This window comes from Clytia hemisphaerica, unplaced genomic scaffold (assembly GCF_902728285.1).
Source record: "Clytia hemisphaerica strain Z4C2 unplaced genomic scaffold, Clytia hemisphaerica genome assembly, whole genome shotgun sequence".
Classification (NCBI taxonomy): Eukaryota; Metazoa; Cnidaria; class Hydrozoa; order Leptothecata; family Clytiidae; genus Clytia; species Clytia hemisphaerica.
Window position 1 is genome coordinate 629,875 of NW_027104612.1, and position 15,808 is coordinate 645,682.

Genomic DNA, 15,808 nt, shown 5'->3' on the forward strand with positions numbered 1-15,808 from the left:
GGCGTATTGTTTGTGTTTGTTGGTGTAGCTGAGGCGATTGCTTGTGAAGAGTGCTGGACAGCGTTTAAGCGGTTGTCGACGAGAGTGTTGACTAATTGAAGTAAAGTATTGCTGTTCAAAGCCATCGGAGCCACTGAAGTTTCGGCATTTGATACGCCCAAAGGCTGTAAAGGGCTTAGAGGAGAAGTCGTGGCAACAGCGGCAATGTCGTCCAGTGACGAGTATATTCCGAGCAGTTGGTCTTCTTCCATAACAACGATTGGTTCTTCTTTGAAAATCACTTCTCAAAGATGTAGACTTGAGTGACAACCCGATTAACGAGAGACTTTATATAGAGTCCAAGCTAAGAAACCGGCAGCCGAACTATACATCCTAACCGCCCCGGCACAGGGTAGGTGACTCAATCGACTAGGAATTAACCTAAGCTAAAATTTAGCTCCAAATATAGGATATATTCTTATAATTATTGATATTCACTAAAAACACCGTTCGTTGGGTACTGCAGTAGAGCATGTGACATAACTCACGTACAGCACTTAACTTGTCTTCTGTTCGAATATAATTTTGGCCATTACCAGGCTTGACTCAGACCAGACGGTACTAATCAAACGTTTGATTGTGATCGAAGTAATCAATACCGTAGATTCGTCTATTATTGACACCCCTCCTTTGAACTTGACATACCTTAAGGGTATAAATTTTTTCGCGGTGATTATATTTCGCAAATTTCGTCTTTTTCGTAAAATATAATCCCTCGCGAAAGTTTTCAAACTCTCATCTCTCGCTAAATTTGCGACATTTAATCCTCGCGAAAATTGAATCTTTACACTAAAATTCTTTCAGCTATGTAATTTGAATAGATTTTTATTCCTCGTAGCCGTTCAAGTTATGGAGACTTTACTGTACACATAAAATCTTGTAATCAAACTAACGAAAAATGTGAAAATCTGAAAAGTTACAGTCGAAGTTAGTCGCGAAAATAAGTCCCGCGAAAATTAAGTTATTTCGCGAGGGAAGCTGTCTCGCGAAAATTAGTTGCCGCGAAAATTAGTTCCCATAAGGTAGCTGTAGGCTGGTCTTCAAAATAAAAAATCAAACATAAAGAAATACATACCAAAGTTACCAATCAATCAGTAAATTGTACTCTCCCTATCACTTCACATATTGTTGATGTATCAGAAATTAAAAAAAAAAAACTTTAACGGTATAGTCATCACTAAAAAACTAATTAGCATGCTTTCCACAAAGATATCCAAATTAAAACAACTTTTGTGTGCTCGCGAATTGTTTTGATCACATGACTTGAAGTGTAATAGAGTTGTAAAATTTTAATAATGGACCCAAGAAATTTTGCATGCGTTTCATGTGTTGTGTAATTACAGTAATTACTTCTCATTTGGCTGTTTTATATTGAAATAGTTTTGCAATGTTTATTGAACTTATAGTTTGATGGATGAACTTGTTTGATAAGAATAATAATAATAATTTCATTCAAGGTTTGTTTAATTACTTTACAGATCCGGTGTCGAAATAAGAAGACGCATGTCGAGATAGACAAATCTACTAGTGATTGATGATAATCGAAGGTGGTCAATAACCACGTATCGATTTTGTCAAATTATGGCATTTTCTTCTACGATTTCTGATTTGTTCAATCTTTTCGATTACTCTTGATCATATTGAATACCTTTGATTGTATCAAATATTTTTCCTGTAGCAGCGCGTTGGAATCTGAAACTGAGTTTATCATGCCCAATAAAAGCATGCGATCCACGTGCAAAAACCACTTTTGTTTTCCCCCACCAATTAAAATGCGGGATATGAGTTATTTGAGGAAACTCAGGGCAAACACACACAAAATGGCAGCAAAATTCAACCTATTCTAAATGATATTTCATGATTGGAAAGTCTATGAGCTTGTTTTTTAGTCAGTATTTTCTTTCTATTGTTGTCATTTTTTTCCTGTTTTCAATTTCTCTATAAAAATCCGATTACACATTCAAAAAGCTAAATTTGGGCATTTACCTTGCCAATGCTGTTAATATTGCCAAACCAATTTCAAGAAAAAGATTTATAGGTTTTCTCAAAATTAACTTTCAAATTAGGTACCGTTTAACTTTTTTTTCTCCAAAGCTTTGTTTCAGATTGATTGTCACGATTGAATTTTTATTCAAACGATAGACCATTTCCTGCAAGACATAGGGAGAAAAGGAAAAAAAAACTTAGTTGGGATTTATAAGATTTTGTTACCGAAGCTCTTCAAATGAAAAAAACCAACAAACAAACCAAAATCACCCTAAAGTAATAAAAACCTCATAACTATTGCATTTTGTTGGAAAATAGTAAACCATAAATCACTTCATTCAATGAAATTTAGATTAATAAAAAAATGAAGTTGAAGGTTGATTGTGGCAATTATATAAATGAGCTTGACTTGCATCAACAACTGGGTAAAGGAACCTTTGCTACAGTATATAGGGCAACAGATAATCGTGGAAAACCATTTGCTGTCAAGATAAGTGAGTGTATTGATTCCACAACCTTTGTGACTGCATTTCAAGAGATTCAAATCCTTATGTCAGTGAAGCATACAAATATTGCTCGAATGTATGCATTCGATTTCAACCAAAATAAAGCTGTATTAGTAATGGAATATTGTGATGGCGGTAATTTGAATAATCGTCTGCACTTCAAAGTTGTTGATGAACTCAAAGTGGTATGGATGAGCCAGCTAGTTGAAGCAATTCAATACCTTCATCAAAAGAAAATTGTACATCGAGATCTTAAACCAGAGAATGTGCTATTGAGCAATGACAACATCAAGTTGACAGATTTTGGAATTTCACGCTATTTTCTACGGAAAGCTACCAGCAAAGCTGAAGAAAACAACTTATCAGAGTATATTGAAGCTTACATGGGTACTTTTGCTGGAACACCTTACTGGATAGCTCCTGAACTATTTGATCATATTTATAGCGAGAAAGCAGATATTTTCTCACTTGGAGTTTTATTCCATGCCATATTTGTTGCTGATTTTATTCTGTATACTAATAAAAAGTATTTTGGTACATTTGTGATGCATTATGGGAAGAAAGTTGGTCTGGGGTTGGCAATGTATGAACAAAAGAATCACAACTTGAAACCAAATTTTGATAAAATCAACTTTAAATTTGAACATAATCGAGTAATTGGGGGTATCATTTCAGAGATGTTACAATATGATCCTAATAAGAGGATTTCATTAAATGATGCATCACAAAAGCTGAAAAATATCAGAATTGATAGGAACAATAAACGTAAATTAGACAGTGTTGGACAAGTGCCTAAAAGATCAAAACTGAATGAAACCAAAGAATTTCCAAACAGTTCCTATTTGGTTTCAAGTAAAAATGAAAGTAAGTTTGTTAGTTCAAAACAAACAAGCACACCATTAAAAAACAATTATTATTTGGAAGGTAGCTCTGCACTAAAGGATAGAATAAATACGCAAAGTAAAAACAACACTAGAAAAAGACAATATGTAGACCATGTTAGTATGGAGAAGGTCAAGGAAAAGGATTCTAGTTCTTTCAAAAAGAAAATTGACCCCACTGATATTGCTACACCATCAACATCGGATAATAAATACAAGGAAAAATTGGAAAAATTATTCAACTCTTTGCCATATGCTGATACTGTTAAAACCTTTCTAAAACTTCCTCACGATAACTGGAAAGGAATCTCTGACGAATGTTGTGATTCGATGAAAAAGAATATCAAATGTCAAAACGAGGATAAAAAATCAGAACCTTTAATTGATGCATTTGGATGGATTGTCTTTTTCGCTGGCCTTTGGCTCTTGTTTATATATAGTTTTTGGAGTATATTTTTTTCAAACTTATATAAACTGTTTTTTTCTTGAATTGATGTAAATTCTTTTAGTTCAAAATCATGTAATGAATTCCAGTCAAAAATAATAATAATCCTTGCTTGAACTTGTTGTTTTTTTATAAAAGCTCTGCACATTGCTTAGCATTCTATTTTTCTGAAAAATTGCTTTGACCTTTACTGATAGTATACCATGATAATGCTTATTTGGTCAAGGGCTATCGTTTGCAAAGCTAAGATTGTCTAAAAAGCTTTTATTTTAGAAAATAGTGAAACAAATTTGGCTAATTTTAGGGTTCGAGCCCTAGCAACTTGATTGTTTATAAAAAATGTGTATATAGATATTATGTATACTACTTAAAAAATACTGCTCTATTTTCTATGATCAATTTACAAAGCCTTGCTACATTCGTTTAGTTGTATTTTATTTAACTTTTATTAATTTGTAGTTTGTGAATTATTGTAAAATGACATCATTTGATATTGAAAAATGATCTTTAAAAAATAATTAATGAATAAATCAAATTTTTTATTCATTTGCAAGAAATCTGTGATAATTTGGAGAAAACTTTTTGTCATGCTTTACATGTAAATTTGGTACTTTTCAAACACTAGGGGTCACAATGAAGTGAGGAAAATCTTTAATTCTGCAAATGGGTTAATAATGTTCTTTATATTTGTTTTAAGTAAAATTAAACAACCTTTAACAAACGGATATGAAGAAAGGGAATAATTTGCGTCTGAAATTTGGAAATGATGAAGTGTCACTTAAACTCGGAAGGATTTTGGGGCGTGGTACTTTCGGTACAGTAAATTTAGCAATTGATAAAAAAGACCGAAAACAATATGCTGTCAAGATGAGCCAGTGTATCGATGGTGCAACATATTTTGCAGCTGCTCGTGAAATTGAGGCTTTGATAACCTTATGTCATGCCAACATTGCAAAGATGAAAGCATTCGATTTTCTAAACAATAATGCAGTAATTGTGATGGAGTATTGCGAGGGTGGTGATTTGAACCAAAGATTATGTCAAGAGGATATTGCTGAGCGTGTTAAACTTGCCTGGATTGTACAACTTTGTGATGCAATGATATATTTACATGAAAAAGGTATGGTGCATCGTGATTTGAAGCCACAAAATGTGTTGCTGAGCAATGATCAAATCAAACTGACAGATTTTGGAATCTCAAGATATTACAAAACTGATGGTTTATCTGGAAATAATCTGTCAGAATTTCTTGGAACCTTTGCGGGAACACCATACTGGGTAGCTCCGGAAGTTTTCGATCAACGGTATACAGAAACAGCGGACATTTTTTCTGTTGGAGTGCTTTGTTATGCAATACTCCATCAAGAAAGCATAATTTATGAGAATGAAAGATATTTTGGTATCTTTGTTATTCATAATGGTCGTGAAGTTGGTCTCGGCTTAGCTATGGTTGAACAAAATCGTGAGATACTTCCCTCCAAAACACACATTGTTGAATCAATAGATAACATTATAGTACAATTGGTAAGACGTGACCCACAGGACCGCGTTTCCTTGAAAGATGCAAGGGAGGAGATAGCAGAACAGTTGAGGGAATATCATCTTGTTAATGTAGAAGAGGGTGTTGTTCACCGACATGGAATCAGAGCTCATGCATGGACCCTCTTTGACAATTGGCTACCTGCATTTATACCACGTAATAATTTTTGTACCATTCTTTAATTATTTTATTGCGTTGAAATCATCATACTCTTTAAGGTCAAACTTTTTATTCTGGCATTTTTGTATACTTGTTGCAAACCATTAAACCAGAAACTTCTTTATTTTGCATATTTTTTAAGGTTACCACAATTAGTAATGTGATTATTTTTTACAGGAAGATAAAAGTTTGCTACATAAGATAAATTAAGCTTAGTCTAGGTACTGCTATAATATAATAGATATATTGTTTATGAACAGAAATGCACTTGGTTCTTATAAACGTTATGCTTACAATTATTTTTAAAACTTTATCCCAATTTTAGCACAGTATGTTTTATAGTACATATTTTTCTATTGTTTAAGAATTTATCTTTGTAATTTTGATATGCATTGTACATTTTATAGTTTTATAAAGCTCAGAATTTGATAATTAAATTATTGAAAGAATTAATACTCGTTATAAAAATCTACTGACGATGCAATGATTATTCCATTTGAAAGATATTTTCCTTCCTACAGCAGAGATTATACCAGAATTTTGTTATTTTTCGTGAAAAACCCGAACCGATAAACAAGGTTTGTGAGGAAAACTTACAAACAAACACTATTGTCATATCAATATAAGCCCGTCAGCTAGGACCTCAAAAGTCCTTTTTTATTGTTCTCTTACTCAACTATTTGTGGCAAAAAACATAAACAAATGTTGTGTGATTCTCCACCACCAAGCTGAAAGTAAAGTAAATCCAGTAAATTTCTCGTGATTTTCACGCTGAAATTGTTCTTCAAAATATGATTACTTTATTTTTTATTTATTACGTATTATCTGATATTCCCTGCAAAATGATTACCCATTTTTTTTCTTCTAGTAGATGAATGCCTAAAAAGAAAAAAGATACACAGGATATACCTAATGATATGGCCAGTGCAAGACAAAGCCTTGTGAATGGCCAGGGTACATCATCTTCTTATGGCAGCACTCAAAGAAATTCACAGATGACTTTTCAAATTCATGATGGTAGAAATGGTACCGTTCAAGATTTGGTTGTTGTCCAAAAGCTGGGGAAAGGTAGTTTTGGAGATGTTTATAAAGTTGAAGATGAAAGAGGGAAAGCGTTTGCTTTAAAGAGAATTTCGTGTAGAATGCCAAGCTATAGTAATGAACAAGCTAAATTGATTCAAGATCTTATCGGAAATGAAATTTTTTCTATGATAAATTTAAGACACCCAAACATTGTGCAATTATATTCTTACGATTTTGAAGGAATAGCAGCGCTCCTTGTAATTGAGTTTTGTCCTGGCGGAAACTTGAATACCCGATTACGTGACCCTGTCAATATGAAACAAAAGTTTGACTGGATGTCACAATTATTGGAAGCAATGGCTTACCTCCATTACAATAATTTTGTTCATCGAGACCTCAAACCTGAAAACGTACTGCTTGGAGATAAAGGGCAGATGAAGCTGGCAGATTTTGGTATCTCCAGAGCCTTTTTAACGCGAGATTTAAAAAATAACGAAGATAGCCTTTCAGAGTACGAAGAAAAATTTATGGATAAATATGCAGGTACCATGTATTGGATCGCTCCTGAAGTCTTTGATCGAAAATATACAGAAAAGGCTGACATTTTCTCGCTTGGGGTGATATTCTATGCTATTTTGACAAGGAAATATTTAACTTATCAAGGTGAGTCTTATTATGGTGCATTTGTGAATCATCGTGGGAAAGAAGTTGGCCTTGGTCTTGCTATGCATCGTTCTGAGAAAACACGCCTGCCTTCCTTTGACGGATTGAAAAGTGAGGCGGAGAAGTTGGTTGTTGGCATGGTGACTGAAATGTTATGTTTTCGTGAAGAAGAAAGAATAAGTCTTAACCGAGCGCAGAAAGTTCTTGAAGATGCAAAGCACTATTTACAAGAAGATGCCATATCCATGAAATCTTCTCATTCAAGAACCTCTTCGTTGTATACTGAAGCTCCTTTCCAAGATGGGCAGGCTGACAAAAAATCCTGCTGTTGTACCTTTCTTGGTGAGATTTGTTATAAAGACAAGTTGAACAGCAAACATTTTTTGAAATCTGGTCGATTTTCAGACCTTTTTGCAGAGTTTTTTTTACTTCTAAATCTCTTCATCGAAAACTTCGATTCTTTACCTTTACAATTTCTATGTGTGAAATACCTACCTACTTACCCTACTTCCTTCCTATTTATAAAGAATTTGATTTTCTTTTTCAGGAACGAAAAACGAGGATGAAAGGAATGAGGAGAAGAAATATTTGGTTCAGTGAGAATTTTGTGTTATCTTTATTTTCTTATTTATAAAAAATGAAATTTCTTTTAAATTACACAATTCTTTCGAGTCACACACATTATACGCCTCGAGCCCTGAAATCAGCAAATTTCTTTACTATCTCCTGAAGTAAAAACTATATTTAGATCAACTAACCATGACAAACGGTATAATTATGGTATAATATAATGGATGGTCAAAGCTAATTTCTTTGAAATTGAGATAGAATTCTAAGCAACCTTAGCCTTGAGCCGAAAATTGGGGTTGCTTATTAAAAATATATAAGTACTATGTAAGTTAAGGGCTCCATTTTTATTTGTTGTGGACCATATCAGATTAAACAATTTGAAGGGCTTTCATAGAAGCCAAAATGGAAGGCTGATAAATGTGTTTCTTTAGTTTTACTTCTTTCGTTTGTTTGTATTCAGCTTCTCTTCGTGAATTCCAGTAAGAAAGCCCTCCTAACTTTATCATTGATGCTCTGAACCAACCGCTTGAAAATTGCTTAGTTGTTTTTCGTCATCTTTACTTTTTAAATGATAAATTGTTGAATTTGATGGAGCCAATTTTTTGTGGAATCTTTCGTCTGTACTTTTACACCTTAGTCCACCATCTTGCTACATAGATAATTTAAAATATTGAAAAACTTTTATTGTAAGGAAATCAGAGGAAATCATTATTGTAGAAAGATTTCATAATATAATTTATAGATAACAGACCTTAGTACGGAAGCCCATTAGTGCCATTTAGATTTTCCTTTAATTTTTTAACGACGAAACTAAAAAAATTGACGACGAAACTAAAAAAATTGATGACGAAACTGAGAAATTGACGAAACTGACAATAAATTGTTATTTCGTTTCGTCGTTGAAAATTTTGACAACAAAACTACTACAAAGTCAAAATTGACAACGAAACTAAAAATAAATTGTTACTTTGTTTCGTCGTTGAAAAAAATCGACAACGAAACTAAAAAAAATTGAAAATGGTGGCCCTAATGGTTTCAAAATGCAAATATCATTGATTCTGGTGGATTCTGAAGATGGATTTGATAGTTCTGGTTAAGGACATGTTTTTTTTTGACTGTACCAAAATGCCGATTTTCAACCAACCCGGTTCAAATCGGCACTAACAGAGACAGCTGAACCCTTTCTTATCGTTATTCAAAAATAAGAAAATAGATTAGTAGCTCTGTCTGATACTTTTTGTCCGACTTTAATAGCTTTTATGGAACTTAAGATTTCGCTTGTTGAATCCGGAGTATTTCAGGATGAAAAAAATCATAGCCTATTTCGGATTTATAAAGTCGGCTCTATATTTGGCCTTTGTCGTGTTCAATTTATATACGAAACTTATATCAGGGTGTAGCTAAAGGATTGAATTTTCACATCGACCTCTTTTTTTTGGAAAAAACCGGAGGAAAATGGGATCAAATTGATCATTTTTGAAATCTAGGTGCTAATTCTAATCGTATATATTTTCCTGACAAGTCTATCTATCGGGGAAGTGATTTGAGATTTTTGTTTGGTTGATAAGAAAGGAATGAACTAAAGAAAACGGGAATTGTTAAAATGAGTGAAAAATGATTAAAAAAGTCCTTTGTTTGTTTTGATCATAACTCACTCCGGCCTTTAAAAAAATTACTCCTCAGGCTATTTTATGATTTTAGGCTACCTCAGGAATGCATAGAAACCTCCTCAGGACCGAATAATGAGTCATGGAGTGAGATATGATCCAAAACACTCTATGATTAATTAATCCTGAAATACTCCGAATTTTGAGATTTCAAATAGCTCATTTTAAAGCCCTTCCCAAATATCAATACATATCAAAATTTTGGGAAAATTCATCATGCGAATGACGAAATAATTAAAATAAAGTGATTTTCACGATTTTCGAAAACCTGATTTTGGTACAGTCAAAAAAAACATGTCCTTAATGCAATCCTGGTGAAGAAGCCCGTGAATAAGATGCTGGCAATGATGAATCAGAAGATTTTTGGAATCACCGGTGTCAATGGAATCATTTGAACTAATCAATGATGAAATGAATAGTGCAAATGATGAAATCAATGGTTGATTCTTTCACCCGCACAATGGATTCCATCATCTCATCATGCTACAGCTTTTATTCCATAATCTGCTCCATTGATTCCATCATTTGCACCATTGATTCCATCATTTGCACTATTGATTCCATCATTTGCACCATTGATTCCATCATTTGCACCATTGATTCCATCATTTGCACCTTTGATTCCATCATTTGCACCATCAAAGCTGTAGCATGATGAGATGATGGAATCCATTGTGTGGGTGATAGAACCAACCATTGATTTCATCATTTGCACTATTGATTTCATCATTAATTAGTTCCAATGATTCCAATGACACCGGTGGTTCCAAAAATCTCCACCATCACATCCTTATTCTGGTTCATCATCGCCAGCATCTCATTCACAAGAAGCAATTTGTTCGACGAAGTAACAATTTTTTTTCATTTTCGTCGTCAATTTTTCATTTTCGTCGTCAATTTTTTAGTTTCGTCGTCATTTTTTTTCAGTTTCGTCGTCATCTTTTTTAGTTTCGTCGTTAAAAAATTAAAGGATAATCTAAATGGCACTAATGGGCTTCCGTACCTTAGTACGCAATTTTTTTACAATTGATATATTTTTCATAACGCTTTTTATAATTGTAATTTTTATAGATTAAATTATTACCAGATAGCTGACCATTATTTTTTTCAGTCTTATGCTTACTTTATACGAGATAACTGAATATTGAAATCAATTTAAATGACTTGGCCTAGTCTGGAGATTCATGCTCTCTAACCAAAACTTACACCATCCAAATAAATATCCCATGAGAAGCTACTCAGTGAGAGTATTATGGTATTTATATGTTCCATTTCGAATTTGTTAGCCACTCAAAATTGCGCATTTCCAATCAAAACAATTATATCACGTGATTTCAACAATTGTTTAATAGCCAATAGAATTCTGCGCTAGGATCCTGTATTTTCATAAATACTCGGCCTAGTACTGGCTTTTCTCTGTTTTTCTGTTTAGTCCGGTACATACACACGTCGAAATTTTTTTATATAAACGATGAAGGCCCAGACTCTCAGCTAAACTTTGCTGTACTTTTTTTCTTATTCTGTTCCCCATATTTTGTCAATACAAATTCGTATTCTTGATCGTTTTTCTAATAAAGTTTCTCTTATCACTTTCAGATTGAATAAGTAATAAAAAAACAAATATGAATTTATGGATGTATTATGAATGAGTTAAATGGACCTCATAATCAAATTGGAACAATTAAAAAATGTCTTTCCAAATCTTGGACTGCAAAAGTGGATGTTTTCAGGAATTGACCATCGTCAGTAAACTCGACAAGGGTGCATTTGGAGATGTTTACAAAGTGGAGGATGCAAGAAAACATGTTTTCGCTTTAAGGAAAATGACCCCTGAACATTATTTAAATACAAAAAACAATAGCGCCTCGAATGATAAACTTTATCAGGATGTTGTTGGTAATTTGCTATATACCATGTCCTGCTTAAAACACCCTCATATTGTTCAATTGTATGCTTTCGATTTTGAAAGTACATCTACATTACTAGTTATGGAGTTTTGTCCTGGAGGAAACTTGAATAACCGATTACGTGACCCTGTCAATATGAAACAAAAGTTTGACTGGATGTCACAATTACTGGAAGCAATGACTTACCTCCATAACAATAATTTTGTTCACAGAAACTTCAAACCTGAAAATGTGCTGCTTGGTAATAGAGGGCAGGCAAAAATGGCTGATTTTGGACTTGCTCGACCGTTTTTAACGCGAGATTTGAAAAATAACGAAGATTACCTTTCAGAATACGAAGACATGTTTATGGACAAATATGCAGGTACCATGTATTGGATTGCTCCTGAAGTCTTTGATCGAAAATATACAGAAAAGGCTGACATTTTCTCGCTTGGGGTGATATTCTATGCTATTTTGACAAGGAAATATTTAACTTATCAAGGTGAATCTTATTATTATGGTGCATTTGTGGAGCATCATGGGAAAGAAGTTGGCCTTGGACTTGCTATGCATCGTTCTGAGAAAAACATTGAACCAAGTTTCGAGGGATTGAAAGAGACAATAGAACAAGATATTGCAAACAATGTAATCAAAAGTCTGCTTTGTTATGATTACAATAAAAGAATGAGTCTAGACCAAGCACACTCTTTCATTTTTGACGCACTCGCTAAAATTGAAAAACAATGCGAGAAATCAGTACTTGAAGCAACAACGAATCCACCTGCAAGAAGGAAACCTTCGGTAGCCGGCTATTTCTTTAGTAAGTATTTTGTGGGCGAGGTTTTCTTAGGATACACGACATTTTGACATCTTTAATTACCTTATTTTGGGGTTATTTAGACGTTTGTTAAAATTTGAAGATTTTTCCAACCCCTCCCACCATTTATGAGACACCTGAGAGTAAGATGTTTGAGTAAGATGTTTAAACATCTTGAGAACAAGATGTGTTGTCTGTTTGGATTAGATATCTGGACGGGTTGGATGTATACTTTTTTGAGTTGAAAGTGACAGCTATGAGTATTAAGTACAAGGTATTTTGTTTTAGAAATGGCATCCCATATTTTTCTTGATGATTAAAAAGAAGAACAAGTTTCTAGATACACTTTTTTTATAAGCTTAACGTTTATAAGCATACGTAGGCTCACTTTTTGGTACCTAAACAATGGCTCTATTGTTTAAGAACAATCGAATGCTAATCATAATGCGAGCCTCGTATAGGTGTAGACGCTTGCTTATAAAAACAAAGTGTTGGGGTCCCTTTTTGAAACCCCTAAAAAGGGGTTGATGGTATTTAAGTTTTATTTTAAAATCGTGTTCTATGGAATCTATGGTCGTTTCTTGTATTTATTGAAGAGAACATTGTGTACCAATAATTTGAAGTACTTTTACTGTAGAACAAAAAAGAAGCTAAAGTTTAGCTTGAATGATATATAATGCCCGATGTCCGATTTTGAGCTTTGGCCTGGTCAAATAATAAAAGTCTCATTGTATACAGGGTGTCTCGAAAAAAAATCATGTGTTAAAACATGACTAAAAGTAGAAAAAACTCGTGTGTCTATGTCAAAATTAAGTATTTACGTTAGGGTTTCATTACACATTTTTTAGTACGTGTATTGATTTTATAGTTTTAAAAAAATGTTTTATTACAGAATTGATATTTTGATTATGTTTTTATAAGTTTGCTTCGTTGTAACCATTTAAGTATTACTTAAAGGTTTTCTACGGGAATAAAAGGAGCTTATTTTAGGCAGTGCCTTTATGTTGAGTCAGATAAATAAAAGCTACTTTTTTACGCAACGACATCCTGCAAACAAGTGAAAGATCGAAAGTTGTTTCGAGATGTGACCTCACATTCTATTGCTTTTGTAAACAAAAAATAGCAAAGTTGATTTCAAACAAATTTACAATCGAATGTTTTGATTATAAGACGCTCTATTTATTATAAACATAAAGCATTCGAAAGAGTATCAGTAAAAGTCCCTTTGTTTGAGAAATGTTTTTTTATTCAATGTATTTTCATTTTTTCAAAACCTTTTTCTAATCTTGTCGCGTTTGTTTTTACTACATCAGCATCGTCAGACCTTTCAATCAAAACAAAACCTTTAATGTGTTTGTGAGAAACATAAAAACTTTTCTACTTGTAGTCGTGTTCTAACACAGGACTTTTTTTCGGAACACCCTGTATGATATTTTCACCCTTTTAAGTTAATATTTCCTTGTTTGTTTTCTTTATTTAGAGCGTTTTGTACCGGGATTTGCTGCATGTTTCGACGAAGGGAAACATGTTGTTGGGAATATCGAAAATACTGAACAAAAGGATGGAGAAGGAAATGTTCCTCGTGAACCTTCTGATCGGCCTGGAAGTGAAAATGCGAATCAAAATATTTGTTCTGTCTCATCTCAGAGTAGGTGGTCATTGTTTTCAATTATGCTCATATGGGCTAATCTAAAGATCCTCATATCCTACATCTGTGTAGTCTACACAATAGACAGATCCAGGCTTTTAGGCCTTACTCTTGGTCTATAGGCACTGCTATAGGCGGCCACTAGTGACCCCCACCGGGAATTGCTTATTAATATGTTTAAACATAATAGACAACATTCACAAAAGATGTTTATCAATAGAGATTTTAAATAAAAGAATGTTTAAAACACAGCTGATTGGCTTAGGTTTCGAAACTCTCTATTGTTTCATTAAAACCTCAGTGCGCATGCGATTTATCTGGAGAATTTCAATATTCAAAACAAGAGGAGTGCTCATAGCCCGAAGAGTAGGAGTTTTACGCTCGAAACGAAGGAAGATATGACGTAGCCTAACATCTGTGTTGTTATTTCTCCTCATTTAACATTGAAATTTCACATGACTTGTTCGATTTGTTCACGACACTCGCAGCCATTCCTTTTTCTTTCAAAAAATCCATTTTCTTACTTTCATTCTCTTCAAATCTTTCAGTAGATTCAAAAAATGATGTTTTGAAAAACTTCGAACAACATTATTCCTGTCCTATTTGTTTGGACATCGTCTGCGAAGCAGTTGAGTGTAAAGTTTGCCACAAGCTGTATTGCGATGAGTGTGTCCGAGAATTGAACACGTGTCCGAGCTGCCGCCAACCATTTAACACTCAGCCCAACAAAAATGTCCGACAATTTATCGGGAATTTGAAAACGAAATGCCCAAACGAAGAATGCCGTGAAAAACCAACTCGATCAAATCTTCAAGAACATTTAAAGAAATGTGAATGGGCGTTGACATTGTGTGAAAATGAAGGTTGTGAATTAGAATTTCGGAGAATAGATTTGCCGAAACATCTTTTCGATTGTTCGTATCAGATCGTATTTTGTAGATCGGTCGGCTGTAAAGAGTCGTTTCCCCGAAAGCGCTTTTTTCTTCATAAAAACGAGTGTTTGTTCTCTCCTGTCAGATGCTTGGATTGTTTGCAGTTATATCTCAAAAAAGACGAAACCGTTCATTTTAAGATGTGCAAGCGCAAGAAAATCGAATGTCCTATCTGTCAGCTTGAAGGAACGAGGTTGGACATTTTACATCATGGTGTAGATATACATTATGATAATGTGGTGACACCCTTCTACCAATCGATGGTGGTTTCTGCTTCGTCCTCAAGCCATCAACCAATATCGCAAGAAGAGGACAGGTTATTCGCGGAGTTGGATTGTATTTGAAATTTCGATTAAACTTGTAAATATAATATGACGGAGCCAACCCTTAGGATCCTCAGCATCTTTCGTGGACGCAATATACCTTTTTGACCGTAGCCGCCAATTGCCGCATGGGCATTTTTTATCCATTTTACCACCCTAAAACCGTCCTATTCTTTTTTACGCACCTAAAGACAACAGAAGAAAGTGTAAAAAAGGATTGGATCGAGTTTAGGGTGGTAAATTAAATAATAGAATTGCACGCGCCTGACCGCGCCAAAAAGGTGTATTACATCTTATTGGTTTGACAGTAGATAGGATTTTGAAACTTTTTAGAGAGGGGCCACGGATCAGGCCTGACAAAAATTTTAATGGCCGAAAGACTGACGTTACAGACAGAATTCTTAACCTCTAAAATAAGCGAAAATGACGAATTTTAAAAGGCGAATTCAACAGAAATGATTTCTTTTGGACATTTTAAAATATTTTTATCAGCCTCATTTCGACGAGTGCTTTTCTCCAACTTGTTCAGTAAACCGATTAGGGCACAAGTTACTTGCGAGAAGAATTTCGAGTGGAAAGAACCAGAAAGAACAATATTGTTAAAAATGATTACTAGTAATTTAAAATGTCGGGGCTCAAAGGAAATTAAAGGGAGTTTGAACCTTAATATTGTAGATTAACATTAAATTTAATATATAATTTCATTATAATCTTTTAGTA

At 33.8% G+C, this 15,808-nt stretch overlaps 4 protein-coding genes across 5 annotated transcripts; all 4 read left to right on the forward strand.

The window, feature by feature from the left end:
• The first annotated feature begins 2,323 nt into the window (after positions 1-2,323).
• On the forward strand, positions 2,324-3,973 carry LOC136824268 (serine/threonine-protein kinase pdik1l-B-like). The gene has a single exon (XM_067080434.1). The coding sequence runs from the start codon at positions 2,390-2,392 to the stop codon at positions 3,899-3,901; it is 1,512 nt and encodes a 503-aa protein (XP_066936535.1). The 5' UTR covers positions 2,324-2,389; the 3' UTR covers positions 3,902-3,973.
• Positions 3,974-4,510: 537 nt separating this feature from the next.
• On the forward strand, positions 4,511-6,007 carry LOC136824270 (aurora kinase C-like). Its single transcript, XM_067080436.1, has one exon. The coding sequence runs from the start codon at positions 4,584-4,586 to the stop codon at positions 5,577-5,579; it is 996 nt and encodes a 331-aa protein (XP_066936537.1). The 5' UTR covers positions 4,511-4,583; the 3' UTR covers positions 5,580-6,007.
• A 410-nt stretch (positions 6,008-6,417) lies between these two features.
• LOC136824278 (serine/threonine-protein kinase pdik1l-B-like) lies at positions 6,418-10,737 on the forward strand. The gene is made up of 2 exons (XM_067080442.1): positions 6,418-7,584; positions 7,790-10,737. The coding sequence occupies exons 1-2, from the start codon at positions 6,432-6,434 to the stop codon at positions 7,840-7,842; spliced, it is 1,206 nt and encodes a 401-aa protein (XP_066936543.1). The 5' UTR covers positions 6,418-6,431; the 3' UTR covers positions 7,843-10,737.
• A 342-nt stretch (positions 10,738-11,079) lies between these two features.
• On the forward strand, positions 11,080-15,513 carry LOC136824276 (uncharacterized). 2 transcript variants are annotated; one of them, XM_067080440.1, is made up of 3 exons: positions 11,080-12,188; positions 13,666-13,833; positions 14,385-15,513. In XM_067080440.1, the coding sequence occupies exons 1-3, from the start codon at positions 11,168-11,170 to the stop codon at positions 15,107-15,109; spliced, it is 1,914 nt and encodes a 637-aa protein (XP_066936541.1). In that variant the 5' UTR covers positions 11,080-11,167; the 3' UTR covers positions 15,110-15,513. The 2 variants fall into 2 exon arrangements, with proteins under 2 accessions (XP_066936541.1, XP_066936540.1); XM_067080439.1 differs by having other exon boundaries at positions 14,382-15,512.
• The last annotated feature ends 295 nt before the right edge of the window (positions 15,514-15,808 follow it).